Here is a 17,673-nt window from a genome sequence, read left to right as displayed (position 1 = left end):
CTAGAGGAGACCTTTCTTTCCATGCCTGTAACAAAGAGGAGTTAAGGGTTGCAACCATTAACCTAAAGGGACAAGCTTAACAAAAACAAACCACAAGTCTGTTGGGTGATTTAGTCTTTTCTGTTTTAGCTTATTTCACATTGTTTGATTTTAAAGTGCCCTATATATATATATATATATATATATATATATATATATGTTTTGCTACATCTCTGAATTGTTTCCATTTAATTTTTTTGTCACTGTTTTAGACACCTGTATTGACAAGGCGATCATTTAATGTGCCCTACATAGAAGAAAGTCCCTCAAGGGGGCTTACTCTGAAGTAATGTTGGAAGCAAGTAGGTACAGGATTGGTGCGATTGGTGCATGAGGTACTACTGCACAGTATAAAAAGCTTGCAATAAGATTTGGAAACTCCCACCCTGGAGAAGCCAGACTAGCTGCCTCCTTGTCCTTCTGCTGGCAGATGAAGACATCTAGGAATTGATTGCTTTTAATTAAACGGATAGTGCCATTCTGTTTCTATTGCGATTATTTCATTGGCTTTAATAGATACCGCATATGTATATGATTTTAATTCTGTCAATGTTCAATTGTTCTTGTTTTAATGATAGATTGTTCTTGATTTTTAATGGTTGTTTTTAACTGTATGCATCTTTGAATCCCGTCACAGAAAAAGGCGGGGTAGTAACAACAACAACAACAACAACAACAACAACAACAGAACAAAAGCTTTGGGCGCCCACACACCCTACATACAAATAACACTTTACAAAGTCTAAGTCTGGCTGATAAAAGCAAATACTGTATTTGTCAGGTGCATAGCCCTTTTAAAAACAACAGCAACACACAACTGGAAAAAAAAAGTTATGCAAAACAAAAATGATCTAAAAAAAACCCCCAAACCACCTAGTACAGCAAACGCTTTTTACTCTCCCAAAGAAAAACAAAGCTGTTGTTGTGTGTGGGTTTTAAAGCCCTAAAGTCGCATTAAAGCTGGATGACTCTCAGTCTCCATTATTGCTGCTGCTAGTACTATTATTATAAAAATAATAATAATAATGCCTGAAACAATTTTCCGCCTCGGGTATTCCGCGGATTCGAACTCCTGAGCCCCAAAACTCTTCCTGGAAGCGGAGGAAAGAAGACCTCCCCTGAAGACTTCAACTCCCATGAAGCTTCGCAGGAGGCGACGTTGCCGAGCGAATGAGGGTTGTGCCAGAGGGAGGGAGGGAGGGAGGGGAGAAGTGGGAGCGGCTAAGGCCCCTTCACGCATGCGCAGAGGATGGTGGGGACAAAGGCTTGATGCAGCTGCAGGAGAGAGAGAAAGCTGCAGGTAGGGAGGGGCTCTGTTTTGTTTGGGGGAAAAGGGGTGGCCGCACCGGGGAAAGGGAGGGGGGCAATGGGCAGGAACCGGGCGACCCCAGCACATCTCCTCCCCAACCAGTTATCCCCATGCAACTTCCACTCTTCTCATTTGCGCCCAGAAAACGCTCGTTCTTTCATCCTGCAAAGAGACGCGAGCATCATTCCCTCTGCAGAGAGGCCTCGCCAAAGTCCAGCTTCCGGCCCACCACAGATGCGGAAATCCGAGCGGCGGGGGGGGGGGGGACGGGACGTCTTTTGTTGGCTTCAAAAAAAAAGCAACAAAGGACACGTCAATATATATATATATATATATATATATATATATATATATATATATATATATATATATATATATAACCCACACACACCGTACAATACAAAAGCAGGTTGTTCTCCTAATTCCCAGCTGCTCAATGCCCCTTAAAACGGGCATCTAGGCCAGCATGGAGCACACTTTCTATTCAGAAGTAAGTCCCACTGAAGGAAAGATGTGCGAGAGAGGGTCGAAGAGAGAGAGAGAGAGCAAGCGGCAGCGGCAGCACAGCCGAAGTTTTGCATTTTCCTGGAGCCACAATTCTGCATGCAGATTTGTGCCAAAATTCCCTTTCAGGTAAGAGGAGCCCACAGTCTTTTCCTGCATAGGGAGCCCCAAATCCTTCCAGAGGTACTAGCAACACTTATCTCTCAGACGCTGAAGGGCATAATCTTCAGTCCCCCTGCGGGTCTCTGACAAGAGCTCCCTGAAAGAAGCCCCAGTTTCATGTTGAGCTAAGGCGTGCACAGAAAATTCCATAGACATCTATGGATTTCATGCATAGAAAAATCTCTTTCTCTCTCCATGCCCAGCATGTGATCAGTGCTGCACCCAACTAAAATTCATACACCACAAAAGCCTCTAAGCCTCATGGGCCAAATATTTTTACCCCTCCAGTTCCCTAACTGATATTCCAATATCAGGATGTTGGAATTAAGACTGGACAGGCATGACTTTAAATCCCTGGCTTAGTGCCATCTTTTATTTGGAAAGCCATGGGCCATTTAATGTCTCTCAGCTTAATCTACCTCACAGGGCCACTATGAAGATTATAAAGGTGGTGGGGAGAATCAAGAGCTGTTTGAAAGAAGGGTTGGAGGGGGAAATGTAATAATGTCGAATTGATAACTATTAATAAAATTCATTGGGGCACACAGCTCACTTCCTGCCTTCTCTCAAGTAAACTTCCAAGATAGCATATAAAAAGTGTCCTGAGTGCAACTGCATTGCAATACATGTTCCCCTCTCCATGCCATAACATATACAAACCCAAATTTAGCTTTGCTTTGATAAGTCACACAATTTACTATAGAAAGCACTACATAGAAAACACACACACATACACATTGATTTGTGGATTCTTTGAAAATTGACAATCAACTTCCTAATCTACATTAGGATAGCCTAGCAGTGTTGTCACTGTCTCCTCTTTTTAAATTATTTTTGTTCCTTCACCTGTAGCAGCAGCCAGATAAGTAGATAAGGGATAGAACCGAGCCTTGTGGGACCCCACATTGAAGGTTCCACGGGGCTGAAAAGTATTTCTGGAATCTGTCTCCCTCTTCTCCTCCACCTTAGTGGCTTCCCTACAGCTGGATCATTCTGTACAGTGCTTGAACACCTGAAAGCACAATACAAATCCTTTATTGGTAGTAGCATATTATTATTAGCACACCTAGGACTGCAAATAAGTCCGTTTACATCTGGCATAGGCAAACTTGGCCCTCCAGATGTGTTGGGACTACAACTCCCATCATCCCTGACCACTGGTCCTGTTAGCTAGGGATGATGGGAGTTGTAGTTTTCCTAAGCCTGATTTACATGAACAGATGTGGAGAATAACCGTAGTAGAGAGTGTGACTGTCAAGGTTATCCCCTTGAGTTATAAATTATAAAATGCTTTAGATTGGCCCTGCATTTGGCACGCCCAGCAAAGCCATTCCATACTTGGGTAACCTTGTCAATATACAAAGTGGCACTGGATATGGAAGGAAGGGGATGAGACATAAGACCTCACTTTCCAGTCCACTATATTCCATTCCTCTAATATTCCATTCCTCTAATGCAGGCATGTCAAACCTGCAGCCCTCCAGATGTTTTGGACTACAATTTCCATCTTCCCCAACCACTGGTCCTGCTAGCTAGGGATCATGGGAGTTGTAGGCCAAAACATCTGGAGGGCTGCAGGTTTGACATGCCTGCTCTAATGGGTACTGGATTACCTATTTCAGAAGAAGTCATCCATGCAGTACTGTACAGGGCGACAGGGCCACAATGAGGGTCGTTCATTTCGGCTCCTGCACTGGTGCTTTTGTTTGTACAGGGCTGAAAGTGTGTTTAGTGTGTGTCTAAAGTAGGCATCCCCAAACCTTGGCCCTCCAAACTCCTGGGTGTCAGTATTTGACGATTATAAATGATTCTGCCTCTCCCAGATCTCCTTATTCCTTCCTTCCTAAATAACTGTGGTGGTGCTGCTCCTCCTTAAGCCATAAATGCCACCACAGCACTTCAACATGAGCCACTATAAACCAACTGTGTTATTAGGGGGTTAAAACGAACTTGCTCTTTCAAATCTTTTAATTGCCTTGCTTGCAAGTACAGCAAAGTGGCTAAAGTGGTTTTGAGTGTTACAAATTAAGTAATATTTCTCCACAGTCAGCCTAAATCCGATCTGCCACAGTTTGAATTAATTTTCTTCTTGCACTTCCCTTAACATTAGGGGGAAAAACTCACCTACAATGAACACTAAGGGAGTGGGGAGAGAGGCTTGTGGATTTCTAGGTCTGGGATTTGTTTAGACAACCAGCAACGTGTCCCTTTGTTATTAACCAAACTGGGATGCTTTGAGCCAGATCTCCTAATGTGCCATTCTTCCTTGCATAAATGACAGAGGTTTGGAAGGGCTTCCTTCTGATACCAAGGTGCTGTTTCATCTTCATGTTAGCAGACCGCTTTGGCTTGTTTACATATGGCTCCAGCTGTATCCGTGGTTAATTTGCCTTATTTCCACATTCATAGAGTCTTGTTCAATCATGGTCACACTCAGGGGCACCATGGGGGGGGGCTGAGGGCCCCCAAAAAACTCCAAGAGGGGGCTGCCCCCTCTAAATTCAGCAGCGGCTATGCACACATGCTGCAGGGTGTGCTAACTTTACTTGGGCGGCCCTGGCTCCCTCAGTTGCGGGGTCAAGGCTGCACACTTGGTCACACTTTTGCTAAGCAGTCTTCCAAGCAACTACACTCCCCCCCCATCTGAGAAGCTTCACTTAGGAGAGTTTCTGCTGAGCAATTGCTGATGTATGTGCCCCTTCCAAGCACCCCAACAATGCGAACTTCTTTCAGTCAAGTGTGCACCTAGAGTACTGAAGAGTGTGTTTATAAGACTTGAAGCTGAATAAAACTGCTAGCAAAACACTTTTTGTATAGTACTTACTCCCTTATGTTGTTGTTTAGTCGTGTCCGACTCTTCGTGACCCCATGGACCATAGCATGCCAGGCACTCCTGTCTTCCACTGCCTCCTGCAGTTTGGTCAAACTCATGTTTGTAGCTTCAAGAACACTGTCCAGCCATCTCGCCCTCTGCCGCCCCCTTCTCCTTGTGCCCTCCATCTTTCCCAACATCAGGGTCTTTTCCAGTGAGTCTTCTCTTCTCATGAGGTGCCCAAAGTATTGGAGCCTCAGCTTCAGGATCTATCCTTCCAGTGAGCACTCAGGGCTGATTTCCTTCAAAATGGATAAGTTTGATCTTCTTGCAGTCCATGGGACTCCCAAGAGTCTCCTCCAGCACCAAAATTCAAAAGCATCCATTCTTTGGCGAACAGCCTTCTTTATGGTCCAGCTCTCGCTTCCATACATCACTACTGGGAAAACCATAGCTTTAACTATGCAGACCTTTGTTGGCAAGGTGATGTCTCTGCTTTTTAAGATGTTGTCTAGGTTTGTCATTGCTTTTCTCCCAAGAAGCAGGCGTCTTTTAATTTTGGGACTGCTGTCACCATCTGCAGTGATCAAGGAGCCCAGGAAAGTAAAATCTCTCACTGCCTCCATTTCTTCCCCTTCTATTTGCCAGGAGGTGATGGGACCAGTGGCCATGATCTTAGGTTTTTTTGATGTTGAGCTTCAGACCATATTTTGCACTCTCCTCTTTCACCCTCATTAAAAGGTTTTTTAATCCCTCCTCACTTTCTGCCATCAAGGTTCTGTCATCTGCATATGTAAGGTTGTTGATATTTCTTCTGGCAATCTTAATTCCGGTTTGGGATTCATCTAGTCCAGCCTTTCGCATGATGAATTCTGCATATAAGTTAAATAAGCAGGGAGACAATATACAACCTTGCCGTACTCTTTTCCCAATTTTGAACCAGTCAGTTGTTCCATATCCAGTTCTAACTGTAGCTTCTTGTTAGAACATAGAGATTTCTCAGGAGACAGATGAGGTGATCAGGCACTCCCATTTCTTTAAGAACTTGCCATAGTTTGTTGTGGTCGACACAGTCAAAGGCTTTTGCATAGTCGATGAAGCAGAAGTATATGTCTTTCTGGAACTCTCTAGCTTTCTCCATAATCCAGCACATATTTGCTATTTGGTCTCTGGTTCCTCTGCCCTTCAAAATCCAGTTTGCACTTTGGGAGTTCTCGGTCCACATACTGCCTAAGCCTGCCTTGTAGAATTTTGAGCATAACCTTGCTAGTGTGTAAAATAAGTGCAATTGTGCGGTAGTTGGAGCATTCTTTGGCGCTGCCCTTCCTTGGGATTGGGATGTAGACTGATCTTCTCCAATCCTCTGGCCATTGCTGAGTTTTCCAAACTTGCTGGCATATTGAGTGTAGCACCTTAATAGCATCATCTTTTAAAAATTTAAAATAGTTCAGCTGGAATATCATCACTTCCACTGGCCTTGTTATTAGCAGTGCTTTCTAAGGCCCATTTGACTTCACTCTCCAGATGTCTGGCTCAAGGTCATCAACCACACTACCTGGGGTGTATGAGATCTCCATATCTTTCCATATCTTTCTGGTATAATTCCTCTGTGTATTCTTGTCACCTCTTCTTGATGTCTTCTGCTTCTGTTAGGTCCTTACCACTCTTATACATCACTTTAAACCTGAATATTAAAACCTCTGTTCAGTGTTATAAACTATTGTCATTGTTAAAACTGGAAGCACAGAGATACCGATGGTATGGCCTGGTCAGATCTTGTGGGTGTGAGTTCATTCTAGACATTTGGCAGGAGCCATGGGCACAGGAGCTCAGGTGGCCACTGAACTGAAAAATCAGGGGAACATGATTTGTGGTGGGCAATGCACCACTTCCCCCAAAATTGCCTCCATCTTTCTCTCAACTGCCCCCTCCCACCACCCAACCCAACCATTCTTCTCTCATTGCAAGCCTTTCCCCAACCATAGCAAAAATGTGTCCAGAATCCCAGCAGAAGGGCAAGCAGCTGGTGGAAAAGGGGTGGTGGTAGGAACCGCAAGCCATGGAATGGGTTAAGCCCACACCCCTCTATCCAGAATTTATCCCTTGGAAGATAATTCCTTTCAAGCTGTTCTCTCCCAGAACTGTCACCACGCTCTGGGCTTTCGACATCATAGAACAAAATTGTTCAGTAAACCCAAACTCAGAGGGAGCTGTTTGCACAATGCAACTGAGAATTCTGGTGCAGCTCAGTCAGATTTAAACCACCTCTGTTGGCTGTGTTTGTTAGGTTTCATTTCATCTGCAAATGAAATAAATTGGAAAATAACAAAATAGAGTAAATGTACCCTTTTAGGGTGGGAGAGAGAAACCATTGTGAAAAGCGAATTATACTTCCAGCACTAATTTTATTCAAATTGGGTCCCTACGAGGAAATTGTACCCAACTGATTCAGCTCATGCTTAGCACAGAGGGAAGTGAAAATAATATAGTGCTTGAGACTGTTTTTGTCTTTAGATTTAAATTTCTACTGTTAAGAGCTGAATTCAGCTTGGGAAGTGTTGGGCTTATCACTACTTTGGCAATGAATATACCTCCTTATTGCTAACCATGTTTCTTGTAGTTTTCTTGGAGTATCTAAAGCACTTTCTGGGGGCAGGGTGGGGGCAACTTGAAACTTGCTCATTAACTGCAATTTTCTTCCCCCTCTCTTTGCCTCTGTGTATCCAGGGAACTGCCTTGACACGAGAAGCAGGAGACAAAGACTGCTTGGATGTCATTACGGATCATCTACCACAAGTGAGGTAAAGACCGGGTTGGCTGTGTTGCTGAATTATTTCCAGTAACTGCATCCGAATACACAGTGTATTTATGATGTGAATTTAGTACTAATAAAACGGTAACACTACTTAGTTTCGCCAGCCACAAATCTGCCTTGTTATTAAAACCGATTGCAGTTTATTGCTAAAAAGTAGGTCTCTGCAGAATGTGGCCAGTGTCTTATTTAATAGTGCCTCCATGCCTGGAATCCTCCATCCCCTTCTGGTTATCTCTACAAATTCCCCAGCACTTCTGCCTCTCTGCAGTCATACTTTATAGGCAGCTGATAAGCAGAAGATGTGCAAGTTCATTGTTTAACTGCACCCCCCCCACACACACACACAAACAGCTAACTGTTTTATAAAAGTCCAGAGCCCCCTCTTTTATTAAAAAGCCACCAACTTTCTCATTCTCCATTTTTTGGAGCTCATTTCAGAAGCTCCTCTGTGCAATTTACCAAACCAAGAAACCTCAAAGAAACTCACGAACCTGCTTGTTTTGTATATGTGCAGATTAACAAGCAATGTCTCCTGGAAGTGCATTTCCAGTAAGTTCAGTGCCTTGCATCCATGAAAAATCTAATAATCAAATTCTGCTTGGTAGCAGTTTAGGGAGTTTTGACCACTCAGGTGTTAAAGTTGCTACGATAGGGCTGTAGCATTATGGGCTGCAGATGAGAACCCACACAAAGCAGTAAAAACAGTCCCTGCGCACAGAAATTCAATATGCTGGAGAGAAGACTAGGGCAGAACCCTTCACCCTGACATGCTAGCTTTCTGTGGGTAGGGATTTTGTTGCTGTTGTTTAAAAAAACATTTATATGGAGAAGCATTTGGACACATGAGCTTTATGAAAGGGCTCTAGTCCTTACCAATTTGGATGAAAACAAGGTTTCTGTCTATCCCAGGGGTTGCCAGTGTCATGCATCTCTAGCTTCATGTTTTCTAATAATCCCAGCAGTTGTGCTGGATTTCTCTTATCCACCCGCCCTTCCTTTAATGACCAAGCATTTGGAACATAGGAACTGCCTTATAGCAAGTTAGACAATTGGTTCACCTAGCTCAATACTATACCACCTGCTGGTATCTCTTCCGTCATCTGCTCCCTGATCCTTTTAGCTGGAGATGTTAGGGATTGAACCCAAGATCTTCTGCATACGAAGTTTGTATTCTTGCGTAGAACTAGAGGGTTTCCCAATTGCAAATCCACGAGAAAGATGAAGACCATCTCTATCCTATCACATAAATGGCTTAATGATGCCACCTGTTTTGTGTGGCTCTTTTTCAATGGCTTTCAATGGCTTAACTACTTTGAAGTCAGCACAGCTGGAATCCTGAGAATGCAGAGTTTAATATAAAGGAAAGGAATAGGGAAGTGGTTTGGGAACTGGGATTACAATACTGTCTCATATACAGTATGTACAAGATATCTGGCTGTTACAAAACTAATTAAGTATAGTTGAGAAGGGAAATTACATGTATTTTACCAAAAATATGTCCACATGGAGGGTATTGCTTAGGAATGTGACCCTGCACAGGGAAATACACAGGAGTTTTGCATATATATATTTTAAGCACCTGATTAACCCCTGCTGTACCAGCACTGGTTGGAACACTGAGGCTTGAAAGCATGAAGCCTGCTAGGAGACATCAGATCTATGGTTTTTGTTGAAGTTTCTTGCTTTGAAGGATTGTTTTGGGTGACTAGTATCAAGAGTGGTAGATTGCCCTCACCCAGTCAATTCCCCTTGTTCTTCACATTTTATCCAAACTCATCTCCACAGTAAGCAGCAGTGTTACATGGTCTTTGACATGTAACCTAAGAGGATCTTTATTTTGCCATTTCTGATACCCAACAAATGGTACAACTCCACAGGGGTGAACAAATGTATGTAAACACACGAACCTGCTCCATACGGAATCAAGGCACTAGCCCTGTACTGCATGCTCTGACTGGCAGCATTGCTTCACAATCTCTAACCTTAATCCAGGTAGCATGAAAGCTCCCACTGAGCGATGGGCCTTCCTATTCTGAAGCTACATTACAATGAGCCAGATCGTTGGTTTTTCTTTCCACTCCACTTTTAAGTGGCTCCACAGGGTCTCAAGCACTCTTTCACACTACACCCTTTTAACTAAAACCTGTATATGTTGCATGTAGAGTATGCCTGCATCCAGCTCTGTATGCTGCTTACTGACAACAGACGCCAAGGGTTGAATCTGGGACACCCCACAAGCAGAGATAATAATAATAATAATAATAATAATAATAATAATAATAATAATAATTTATTTATACCCCGCCCATCTGGCTGGGTTCCCCCAGCCACTCTGTTGAGCTATGCTCCTCTTATGAACACAGAACACAGAAAACCATCATATCTAACTGTTGGCAGTTCTCCAGGGTTTCAGCCAGGAGTCCTGTCCCACGCCCCATCTTACCTGAGGCTGGTGACTGGACCTGTGCTTTGAGGTGCAGAGATCATATGCTCCACTTCTGAATTGTGGTCATTCTCTCCTGTTATGAAGGCACTTTCTGCTGTGTCAGACCACTGCTCCACCTGGCTCAGTATTGCCTGCACTGCCTGGCAACAGCTCTCCAGGACTTCAGACAGGAGACATTCACAGCCCTACTACCCACAGTTGCCATTAGAGATTGAAGCTGGGATCTTTTACATGCAAGTCAGATTCTCTACCACAGAGCCATGGCTCTTCAGAGTGGCTCTCTAAAGACTGAGGCAGGCATCTCTCCCAACATTGTAACTTCACATCTTTTAAGAATTCCAGAAATTAAATATGTGTGTGAATCATGCGCTCGCTACATAGCTCTGGCCCCTCACCAGCTACATGCATGCAGCTGAAGCTGTGTGAAGGTGAGCTAGTCACTAAAAGAATCTGTTCATTCATGCCACACCCACATTCCCAAGCCTGGCTTACCCCCAAAATTGAGATCTTTTGCCCAAAAAATATGAATTGGTATTATAGGTTGTACTCCTCCACTAAGTTACACACAGAGTAGTCACAAAGGAATTAACCAGGTTAGGGGAACCTACCCCCCCCCCCAGCTGTTGCTGAACTACAACTCCCATTATCCGTGTCCATTGCATATATTTGTTGGGGCTGGAGGGCCAAAGGTTCCCCACAGCTCAAATCAACCTAAGTTGGTCATGGCTATTATTTTGGCCATTCTCTTAGTAGAAACAACACTGCAGCTCTCCATTCTCTCTCCCATATGTCCTTCTCGTATCGTACTCTTTTCTCTGTTAGTCTATTTGTCCCCTCATTATTCTATACCATGCTAGGAATATGGTAAGCTGCCTTATACCGCAAAATACATTTTTCCATGTATCTTAGTAGCATCTGCTGTAATTGGCAGTGCCTCCAGGATCTCAGAAAGAGGAAGATCTTTCCCATCAGGAGTGGGGAGCCTTTGGCCTTCTGCGTGCCGCTGGCCTGCAACTCCTACTAGCCTTAGAAAGCCTGATCAGTGCCTAGGGATGGTGGAATATGTAATTCCACAACATCTGGGGAGCCAAAGGTTCCCCCACACCTATTCTAATGGAGCCTTTTAATGGGAGCTGCCAGGGATTGAATTTGTGACCTTCTGCATGCAAAGCACGTGTGCTGGCAATGAGTTGCAGTCCTTCTCTCAATCCAAATCATGTTAAACTTGATTAAGGTGGATTATATTTATCATCAGCTCTGAAGAGTAACATTCTACTTGAGAGGCATTCCTACTTAGGTTGCCCATGGGGGTCGTTTAACCAGCTGATGGACCCCCGCCTCCCACTCGGTCAGCTGCCATGCAAACTGGTGCGGAGCAGAGCGGGGACAACCTTCTGCGATGCTGGCTGGCTTCCCAATGGGAAGCTGTGCATGCCTCCTCCGCACCAGAAGGCATGCGCACACACACTCCGGCCCACCGTGGCATCTGTGGGACCGTGAACTGGCCCAAGACAAAAAACCTTTGCCGACCCCTGCGCTAGATGCTCCGTGCCAGCCCCTTACATATATGGCATGTGCAGAGTCAGTCTTTGAAAGGCCAGGGGTACATACTGTGCTCCTCTCAAAAGGCTGTTCCACATCCAGACCTGCTCAGTGCCAGAGCTACTGCAACTTGTGAAGTTTCCTTTCCACTTGGGGCAGTTCCGCTGTGAAGGTTAAAATTCCTATTTAATTGTACATTTTGAGCCCATGGCTTTACTTAGTGTGACAAAAAACAAAGAAATAAGCCCAATCTGGGGGTTGTGTGTGAGAGAGGGAGGGGGGAGAGGGAGAGAGAGAACTATAACCCACTCAAAGCTTGAAGGGTGTGGTGGCCTAGAGGTGTAATGAAAGCAGTAGGCACAGGTAGAGGGATGCAGAAGTAAGGAATCTCTCAGTTGGGCCAGTGAAAGCTCTTTCTATGTCCAGTTTAGTCTTAGAAGCTCCTGCTCCCCACCAAAAAAAGTCATGAGACCTTTTTTTAAAAAAGCAAAAAAACCCTACACTTTTTTTTAAAAAAGCAGTGTAATTAAATCAGCCTGGTTCAGAATATTGGAAGGGCTAAGCACACACCAGGATTTAAATCTTTTATCCTTCTCTTTTCCCAAACAGCATCGAAAACAGCTGAGATAAATGCGACCCCTCTTGACCTCACCTGCAAAGTCATGGCTGCTGCCCCTCATCTCAATGTGGACGCACTCCGCGAAGTCTTGGAATGCCCCATCTGCATGGAATGTTTTACCGAAGAGCACGTAAGGCCGAAGCTCCTGCACTGTGGGCATACCATCTGCAAACAGTGCACTGAGAAGCTCCTAGCCAACAGCATCAATGGGATACGCTGTCCCTTCTGCAGCAAAATCACGAGGATCACCAGCTTGGCTCAGCTGACGGACAACCTGACCGTGCTGAAGATCATAGACACAGCGGGACTCAGCGAAACCGTGGGCATCCTCATGTGCAAGGCTTGTGGGCGGAGGCTCCCCAAGCACTTCTGCAAGAGCTGTGACATGGTCTTGTGTGAATCGTGCAAAGAAGCTGAGCATGCGCAGCGGGGGCATGGCGTGGTTGCTATCAAAGAGGCAGCCGACGAACGCAGGAGGGAATTCGGGGCCCGGCTTGGCCAGCTGCGAGAGCTCATGGGGGACCTGCAGAAAAGGAAGGCAACTTTGGAAGGAGTTTCAAAGGACCTTCAAGTTAGGTACAAAGCTGTCCTGCAGGAGTATGGGAAAGAGGAGCGCAAAGTCCAAGAGGAGCTTGCTAGATCCCGAAAGTTCTTCACCACTTCCCTCTCTGAGGTGGAGAAAGTGAACAGCCAGATCATGGAGGAGCAGGCTTACCTGCTGAACATCGCCGAGGTGCAGATTGTGTCACGGTGTGACTACTTCCTTGCCAAAATCAAACAAGGAGACATAGCCCTCTTAGAGGAAGAGGGTGATGAAGAGGAACCTGAACTGATGAACAGCCTCCCCAAAGAGCTGACCCTGCAAGAAGTGGAGCTCCTCAAGGTAGGCCATGTTGGGCCACTGCAGATTGGACAAGTGATTAAAAAACCCAGAAGCATCAATGTGGAGGAATTGCAGGTGGAGATGGTAGCAGTGGCCTCTGCCTCCTTCAGGGAGGCAAACGTGGCTGACGCAGATGTCAGCTCACTGCCCAGTTGCTCCTCACCCACCAAACCACGCATGCCGGAGGCAGCCGGCAGCATCCAGCAGTGCAACTTCCTCAAGAAGATGGGCTCTAAAGGCAGCACTCCAGGGACTTTCAACCTGCCCGTCAGCCTGCACGTCACTCCCCAGGGGGAGGTGCTTGTAGCAGATCGTGGAAACTTTCGAATCCAAGTCTTTACCCGCAAGGGCTTCTTAAAGGAAATCCGCCGGAGTCCCAGTGGCATTGACAGCTTTGTGCTCAGCTTTCTTGGAGCAGATCTGCCCAACCTGACTCCTTTGTCTGTCACAATGAACTGCAATGGACTGATTGGTGTGACCGACAGCTACGACAACTCTGTGAAGGTGTACACGATGGACGGGCACTGCGTGGCGTGCCACAGGAGCCAGCTAAGCAAGCCGTGGGGCATCACTGCCCTCCCATCGGGGCAGTTTGTAGTGACGGATGTGGAAGGGGGGAAGCTTTGGTGCTTCACAGTAGACCGCAGCATTGGGGTTGTGAAGTACAGTTGCCTGTGTAGTGCCGTGCGCCCCAAGTTTGTGACTTGCGACACCGAAGGGACTATCTACTTCACCCAGGGGCTGGGCTTGAACCTTGAAAACCGCCAACACGAGCACCACTTGGAAGGAGGCTTTTCAATTGGTTCCGTTGGCCCAGATGGGCATCTTGGCCGGCAGATCAGCCATTTCTTCTCGGAGAACGAGGACTTCCGGTGCATTGCAGGGATGTGTGTGGACGCCCGGGGGAACCTGATCGTTGCAGACAGCAGCCGGAAGGAAATATTGCATTTTCCAAAAGCGGGTGGCTATAACATCTTAATCCGGGAGGGACTCACATGCCCTGTTGGCATAGCCATCACCCCCAAGGGACAGCTCTTGGTCTTGGACTGTTGGGAACATTGCATTAAGATCTACAGCTACCACCTGAGGAGGTACTCCACACCTTGAGAGGAAAAAGGCATGGTGTTTGGGGGGTGGGGTTTACACGTGTGTCCACACAAGAGATTCCTTTGTTGTTCCTAGTAGACTGACTTGTCATTCAGTGCCATAGTTTTCAAGCAGAGTGTGCCGCAGTCCTGGCTGAACTGGTGCAGCGGCCATCTTTTTTGTGTGTGCTCTTAGAAGAAAGATAGGCAATCTCTGTGTTTGTGTGTGCACGTTTTATTACGATTGAAATAGAAGTTAGCTAAGTAAATCTCCTGAGTAAGTGGAGAATGCTGATAAAAGAGAGCTGGGACTTTTATTAGTGTTGAGTTCTCACTCCTGCATTGCACCCTTAGGTTCCACCCCCACTTTCTGCTACTGCATGCGTATCAGGGCTCCAGCACCAGTCTCCTTTCATTGGCCTTTTCACCACAGTAGCTGGTAGTACTTTCCCCACTACTGAATCCTTTAAAATTCCCAACTGTGTTGGCGCAACCCAGCCATCACAAACACTTCATCACCACAGTCCTGGTTTGAAATCAACCCCCCTCCCCCCAAACCAGGATCTTATCCATCCTTACAGTGCCAACAGAGCCCTAGCGCTCAACGTGTGTGTGCGTGTGTGCATGTGCAAGAGAGAGACTGACTTTGAGCCCATTGATCACTATGAAGTTGGATTGCTGCAACTGCAGGAAACTTGACTTGAAGCTAAAACTGTCTCCTAAGATTCTATGTTCATGAACCTTTTGTTTTGAACAGCAGCGATAGCATTGCTGCATGGGAACTGATCGAGATTTGTTTTTGATTCATGACTTTTTGTGTTGTCTCTTGCTTGAAAAAAAATGTCTTGGAAAGTCATGTTTCTTGTTGATGTTTTGCTAGGGGAAGGAGAAATTGGGAGTATAAACAAGATCAAATCTGACAAACGATGTGTTTAACTCTGCACCTTCAATATCCAGCATTCCACACCGCTGCACTGCTTGATGGGTTTCTACTAGTTGCACCATACAGAAAAGCTACTTGTCCGTAAGATGGGGGAAGGCAGCTTTTTATTTCATTACAGGGGATCTCCCCCCCCCCCCCTGGTGCCATGGCTTCACGTCTCAATTCCGTTCACAGCAAAATGCTATGTTCCCAGCGATGCCGCTAGGCCTTATTTAAGGTAACAGACGGGTTTGCTCATCAGCCAATGGGCATATGGCTTGGGTCATATGAAGCGTGAAACCACAGCTGGGTGAATTAGCATACCCTAGGCATGCCCATATGGGACAAGAAACACACCCTCTGATGTAACTGAAATGTCTTGGAGAGAAAGGAAACCAGCTTGTTAAGCATAAATAGGACACAGTTGCCCAGGGTTAATCTGCCAGAATTAACGGTGTTAACTTCCAGCGGTGCCCTTGCAAAAATGCTGGGGCGGGGAAATGATTTCAAGCTGGTTCTGTAGTGGCTTGGTTTGCTGGAGGGAGAAAGAAACTGAAAAGCTCCAGTTTTCATGGCCCTTGCATTCTCAACGTGGGCTGGGGAAGGCCAAGGTACTGCATATACATTTGTGCTCTGGCTGTGCCAAACAAGAGTGGGGCATTAATTGGTCTGAAATGCTTTGGATGTGACAGGTATTATGTAGAACAGAGAGGATCACTAAGCTCCCATGTAGTTGCAAGAGCTGGATATATAGATACTTTTCCTACTAATTTACTCTTGCAAAAAGGGGGACTGGCAGGCTGCTCTCTCTTCAAGCTTCCTTTTAGTTTTCTCCGAAGAGAGTTCAGGGAAGGCAGGGTTATAGTTAAGGTGATGGATACAAAACAAAACAAAAAGTGCAGGAGTGTAAATAATTAGGGGGCACACACACTTGCCTGACTGTAGCACCTAAAATAAAAAAAAATCCTTCAGTAGCACCTTAAAGACCAACTAAGTTTTTGTTTTGGTATGAGCTTTTGTGTGCATGCACACTTCTTCAGATACACCTAAAACACCACAGATCTTATTCTGTGCTAGTGTGGCTCTGTAACTGTTCTAAAGATCCCAGACTCTGCACTTGGAATGGATTTTGCAGACTGTGTCTGTTTGTGTGCATTCTCTTAATGACATGCAGAGTTGTGTGGTTTTTGTTAAGTGCGTGATGTGAAGAAGAGGAAGAGAGTAGAGGGGAATAATATTCATATAATAATGATTATGATTATTTATTAAATTTATATACCGCCCCATACCTGCAGGTCTCAGGGCAGCTCACAGGATAAAATCAGAATATAAAACCACAAAATACAGGTGAAACTCGGAAAATTAGAATGTCGTTGAAAAGTGCATTTATTTCAGTAACGCAACTTAAAAGGTGAAACCAATATATGAGATAGATGCATGACATGCAAAACAAGATATGTCAATCCTTTATTTGTTGTAATTGTAATGATTTGTCATTAGGCGGGTCAATTATAAATGGAATGTAATTAATGAAATGTCATAGTGATATTTATTTTTGTATTATTGTAACTATTTGTTTTTTTACTGTGGGATTTCCAAAAGAAAGCATTTGTAAAAATTAAAAGAAAAATTAAAAATAATGTTGCGTTACTGAAATAAATGCACTTTTCGACAATATTCTAATTTTCCGAGTTTCACCTGTACATAATCAGAATAAAAACAAAAACAACCCAATAAAACACACACACACACACACAGAGTTTAAAAGGGCGTAATTAGGGAGAAAGAAGACCTGGATGATAGTATTGGTGAGTTGAGAACTTGTCCCTCTGCTATTGGGACCCTTACCCAAACCTTAACTTTTTTTAAAAGCTGCTATATTTCCAAGTTTCGTCATCATGAGAAACAGAACCTTGCTTTAGCTCCAACATAAGCAGACCTTTTCATGCTGGATTGCACATGAAATACTATTTAATGATCTGCAGCACAGTGAAAGGATACTATTTTTATTTTTAAGATGATTTGATTGCAGCCAACTATTGCTTCTAAATTAGGTGGGTTGTATTTATGCTAATATCCCAAATACAGGGACAGTGACCCACAATCCCAGTTGTGTGAATGAAATGGAAAGCTGATGGTGTGGACTGCCCCTTCCTGTGTGGGTTTTAGCTTTAATGGGTGGGCCCTGCCAGTGGGCCTTTATGCCAAATTGAGAGACAAAGAATGGCTTCAGTATGTAGAAACAACTGAGATTGCAAATAATCACCTGGATTGGGGTATGTATGTGTCTCTTCTTTCTAATTGCTGTGCTGCCTTCACCCACGGCCCTTCGATAAACATTACATTTATGGCTGCCGCCTATCAATATTTTTGGTTTTTGGTGGTGTTTTTTTGCAATTTTGAAATGTTTGCTTTTATGAGCTGGCTGTTGCAGGCAGCCTGTGCCAGACTGAATCGCAGAAGCAATATTGTGTTTTATAAATAAGCACTTGCCGCGTACGCTGTTCCAGGGAGCATCTTTTGTAGTCAATATAC

The 17,673-nt window shown here is 44.8% G+C and overlaps 2 protein-coding genes across 2 annotated transcripts in view; one reads left to right on the top strand and one right to left on the bottom strand.

Moving 5' to 3' along the window:
• ASTN2 (astrotactin 2) overlaps positions 1–17,673 on the bottom strand; it is a 605,773-nt gene that overhangs the window by 158,183 nt on the left and 429,917 nt on the right.
• Positions 1,281–15,697, top strand: TRIM32 (tripartite motif containing 32). Its single transcript, XM_060270347.1, has 3 exons — positions 1,281–1,339; positions 7,554–7,627; positions 12,239–15,697. Exon 3 carries the CDS (start codon positions 12,292–12,294, stop codon positions 14,236–14,238), a length of 1,947 nt encoding a protein of 648 aa, XP_060126330.1. The 5' UTR covers positions 1,281–1,339; positions 7,554–7,627; positions 12,239–12,291; the 3' UTR covers positions 14,239–15,697.

Source organism: Zootoca vivipara, chromosome Z, assembly GCF_963506605.1.
Source record: "Zootoca vivipara chromosome Z, rZooViv1.1, whole genome shotgun sequence".
Lineage (NCBI taxonomy): Eukaryota > Metazoa > Chordata > Lepidosauria > Squamata > Lacertidae > Zootoca > Zootoca vivipara.
The sequence above is the reverse complement of the archived record's forward strand: the minus strand, read 5'-3'. Positions and strand labels throughout refer to the sequence as shown.

Bases quoted from the DNA above. Each gene is read 5' to 3' on its own strand.
- TRIM32 (XM_060270347.1), top strand. From the start codon at position 12,292: ATGGCTGCTGCCCCTCATCTCAATGTGGACGCACTCCGCGAAGTCTTG.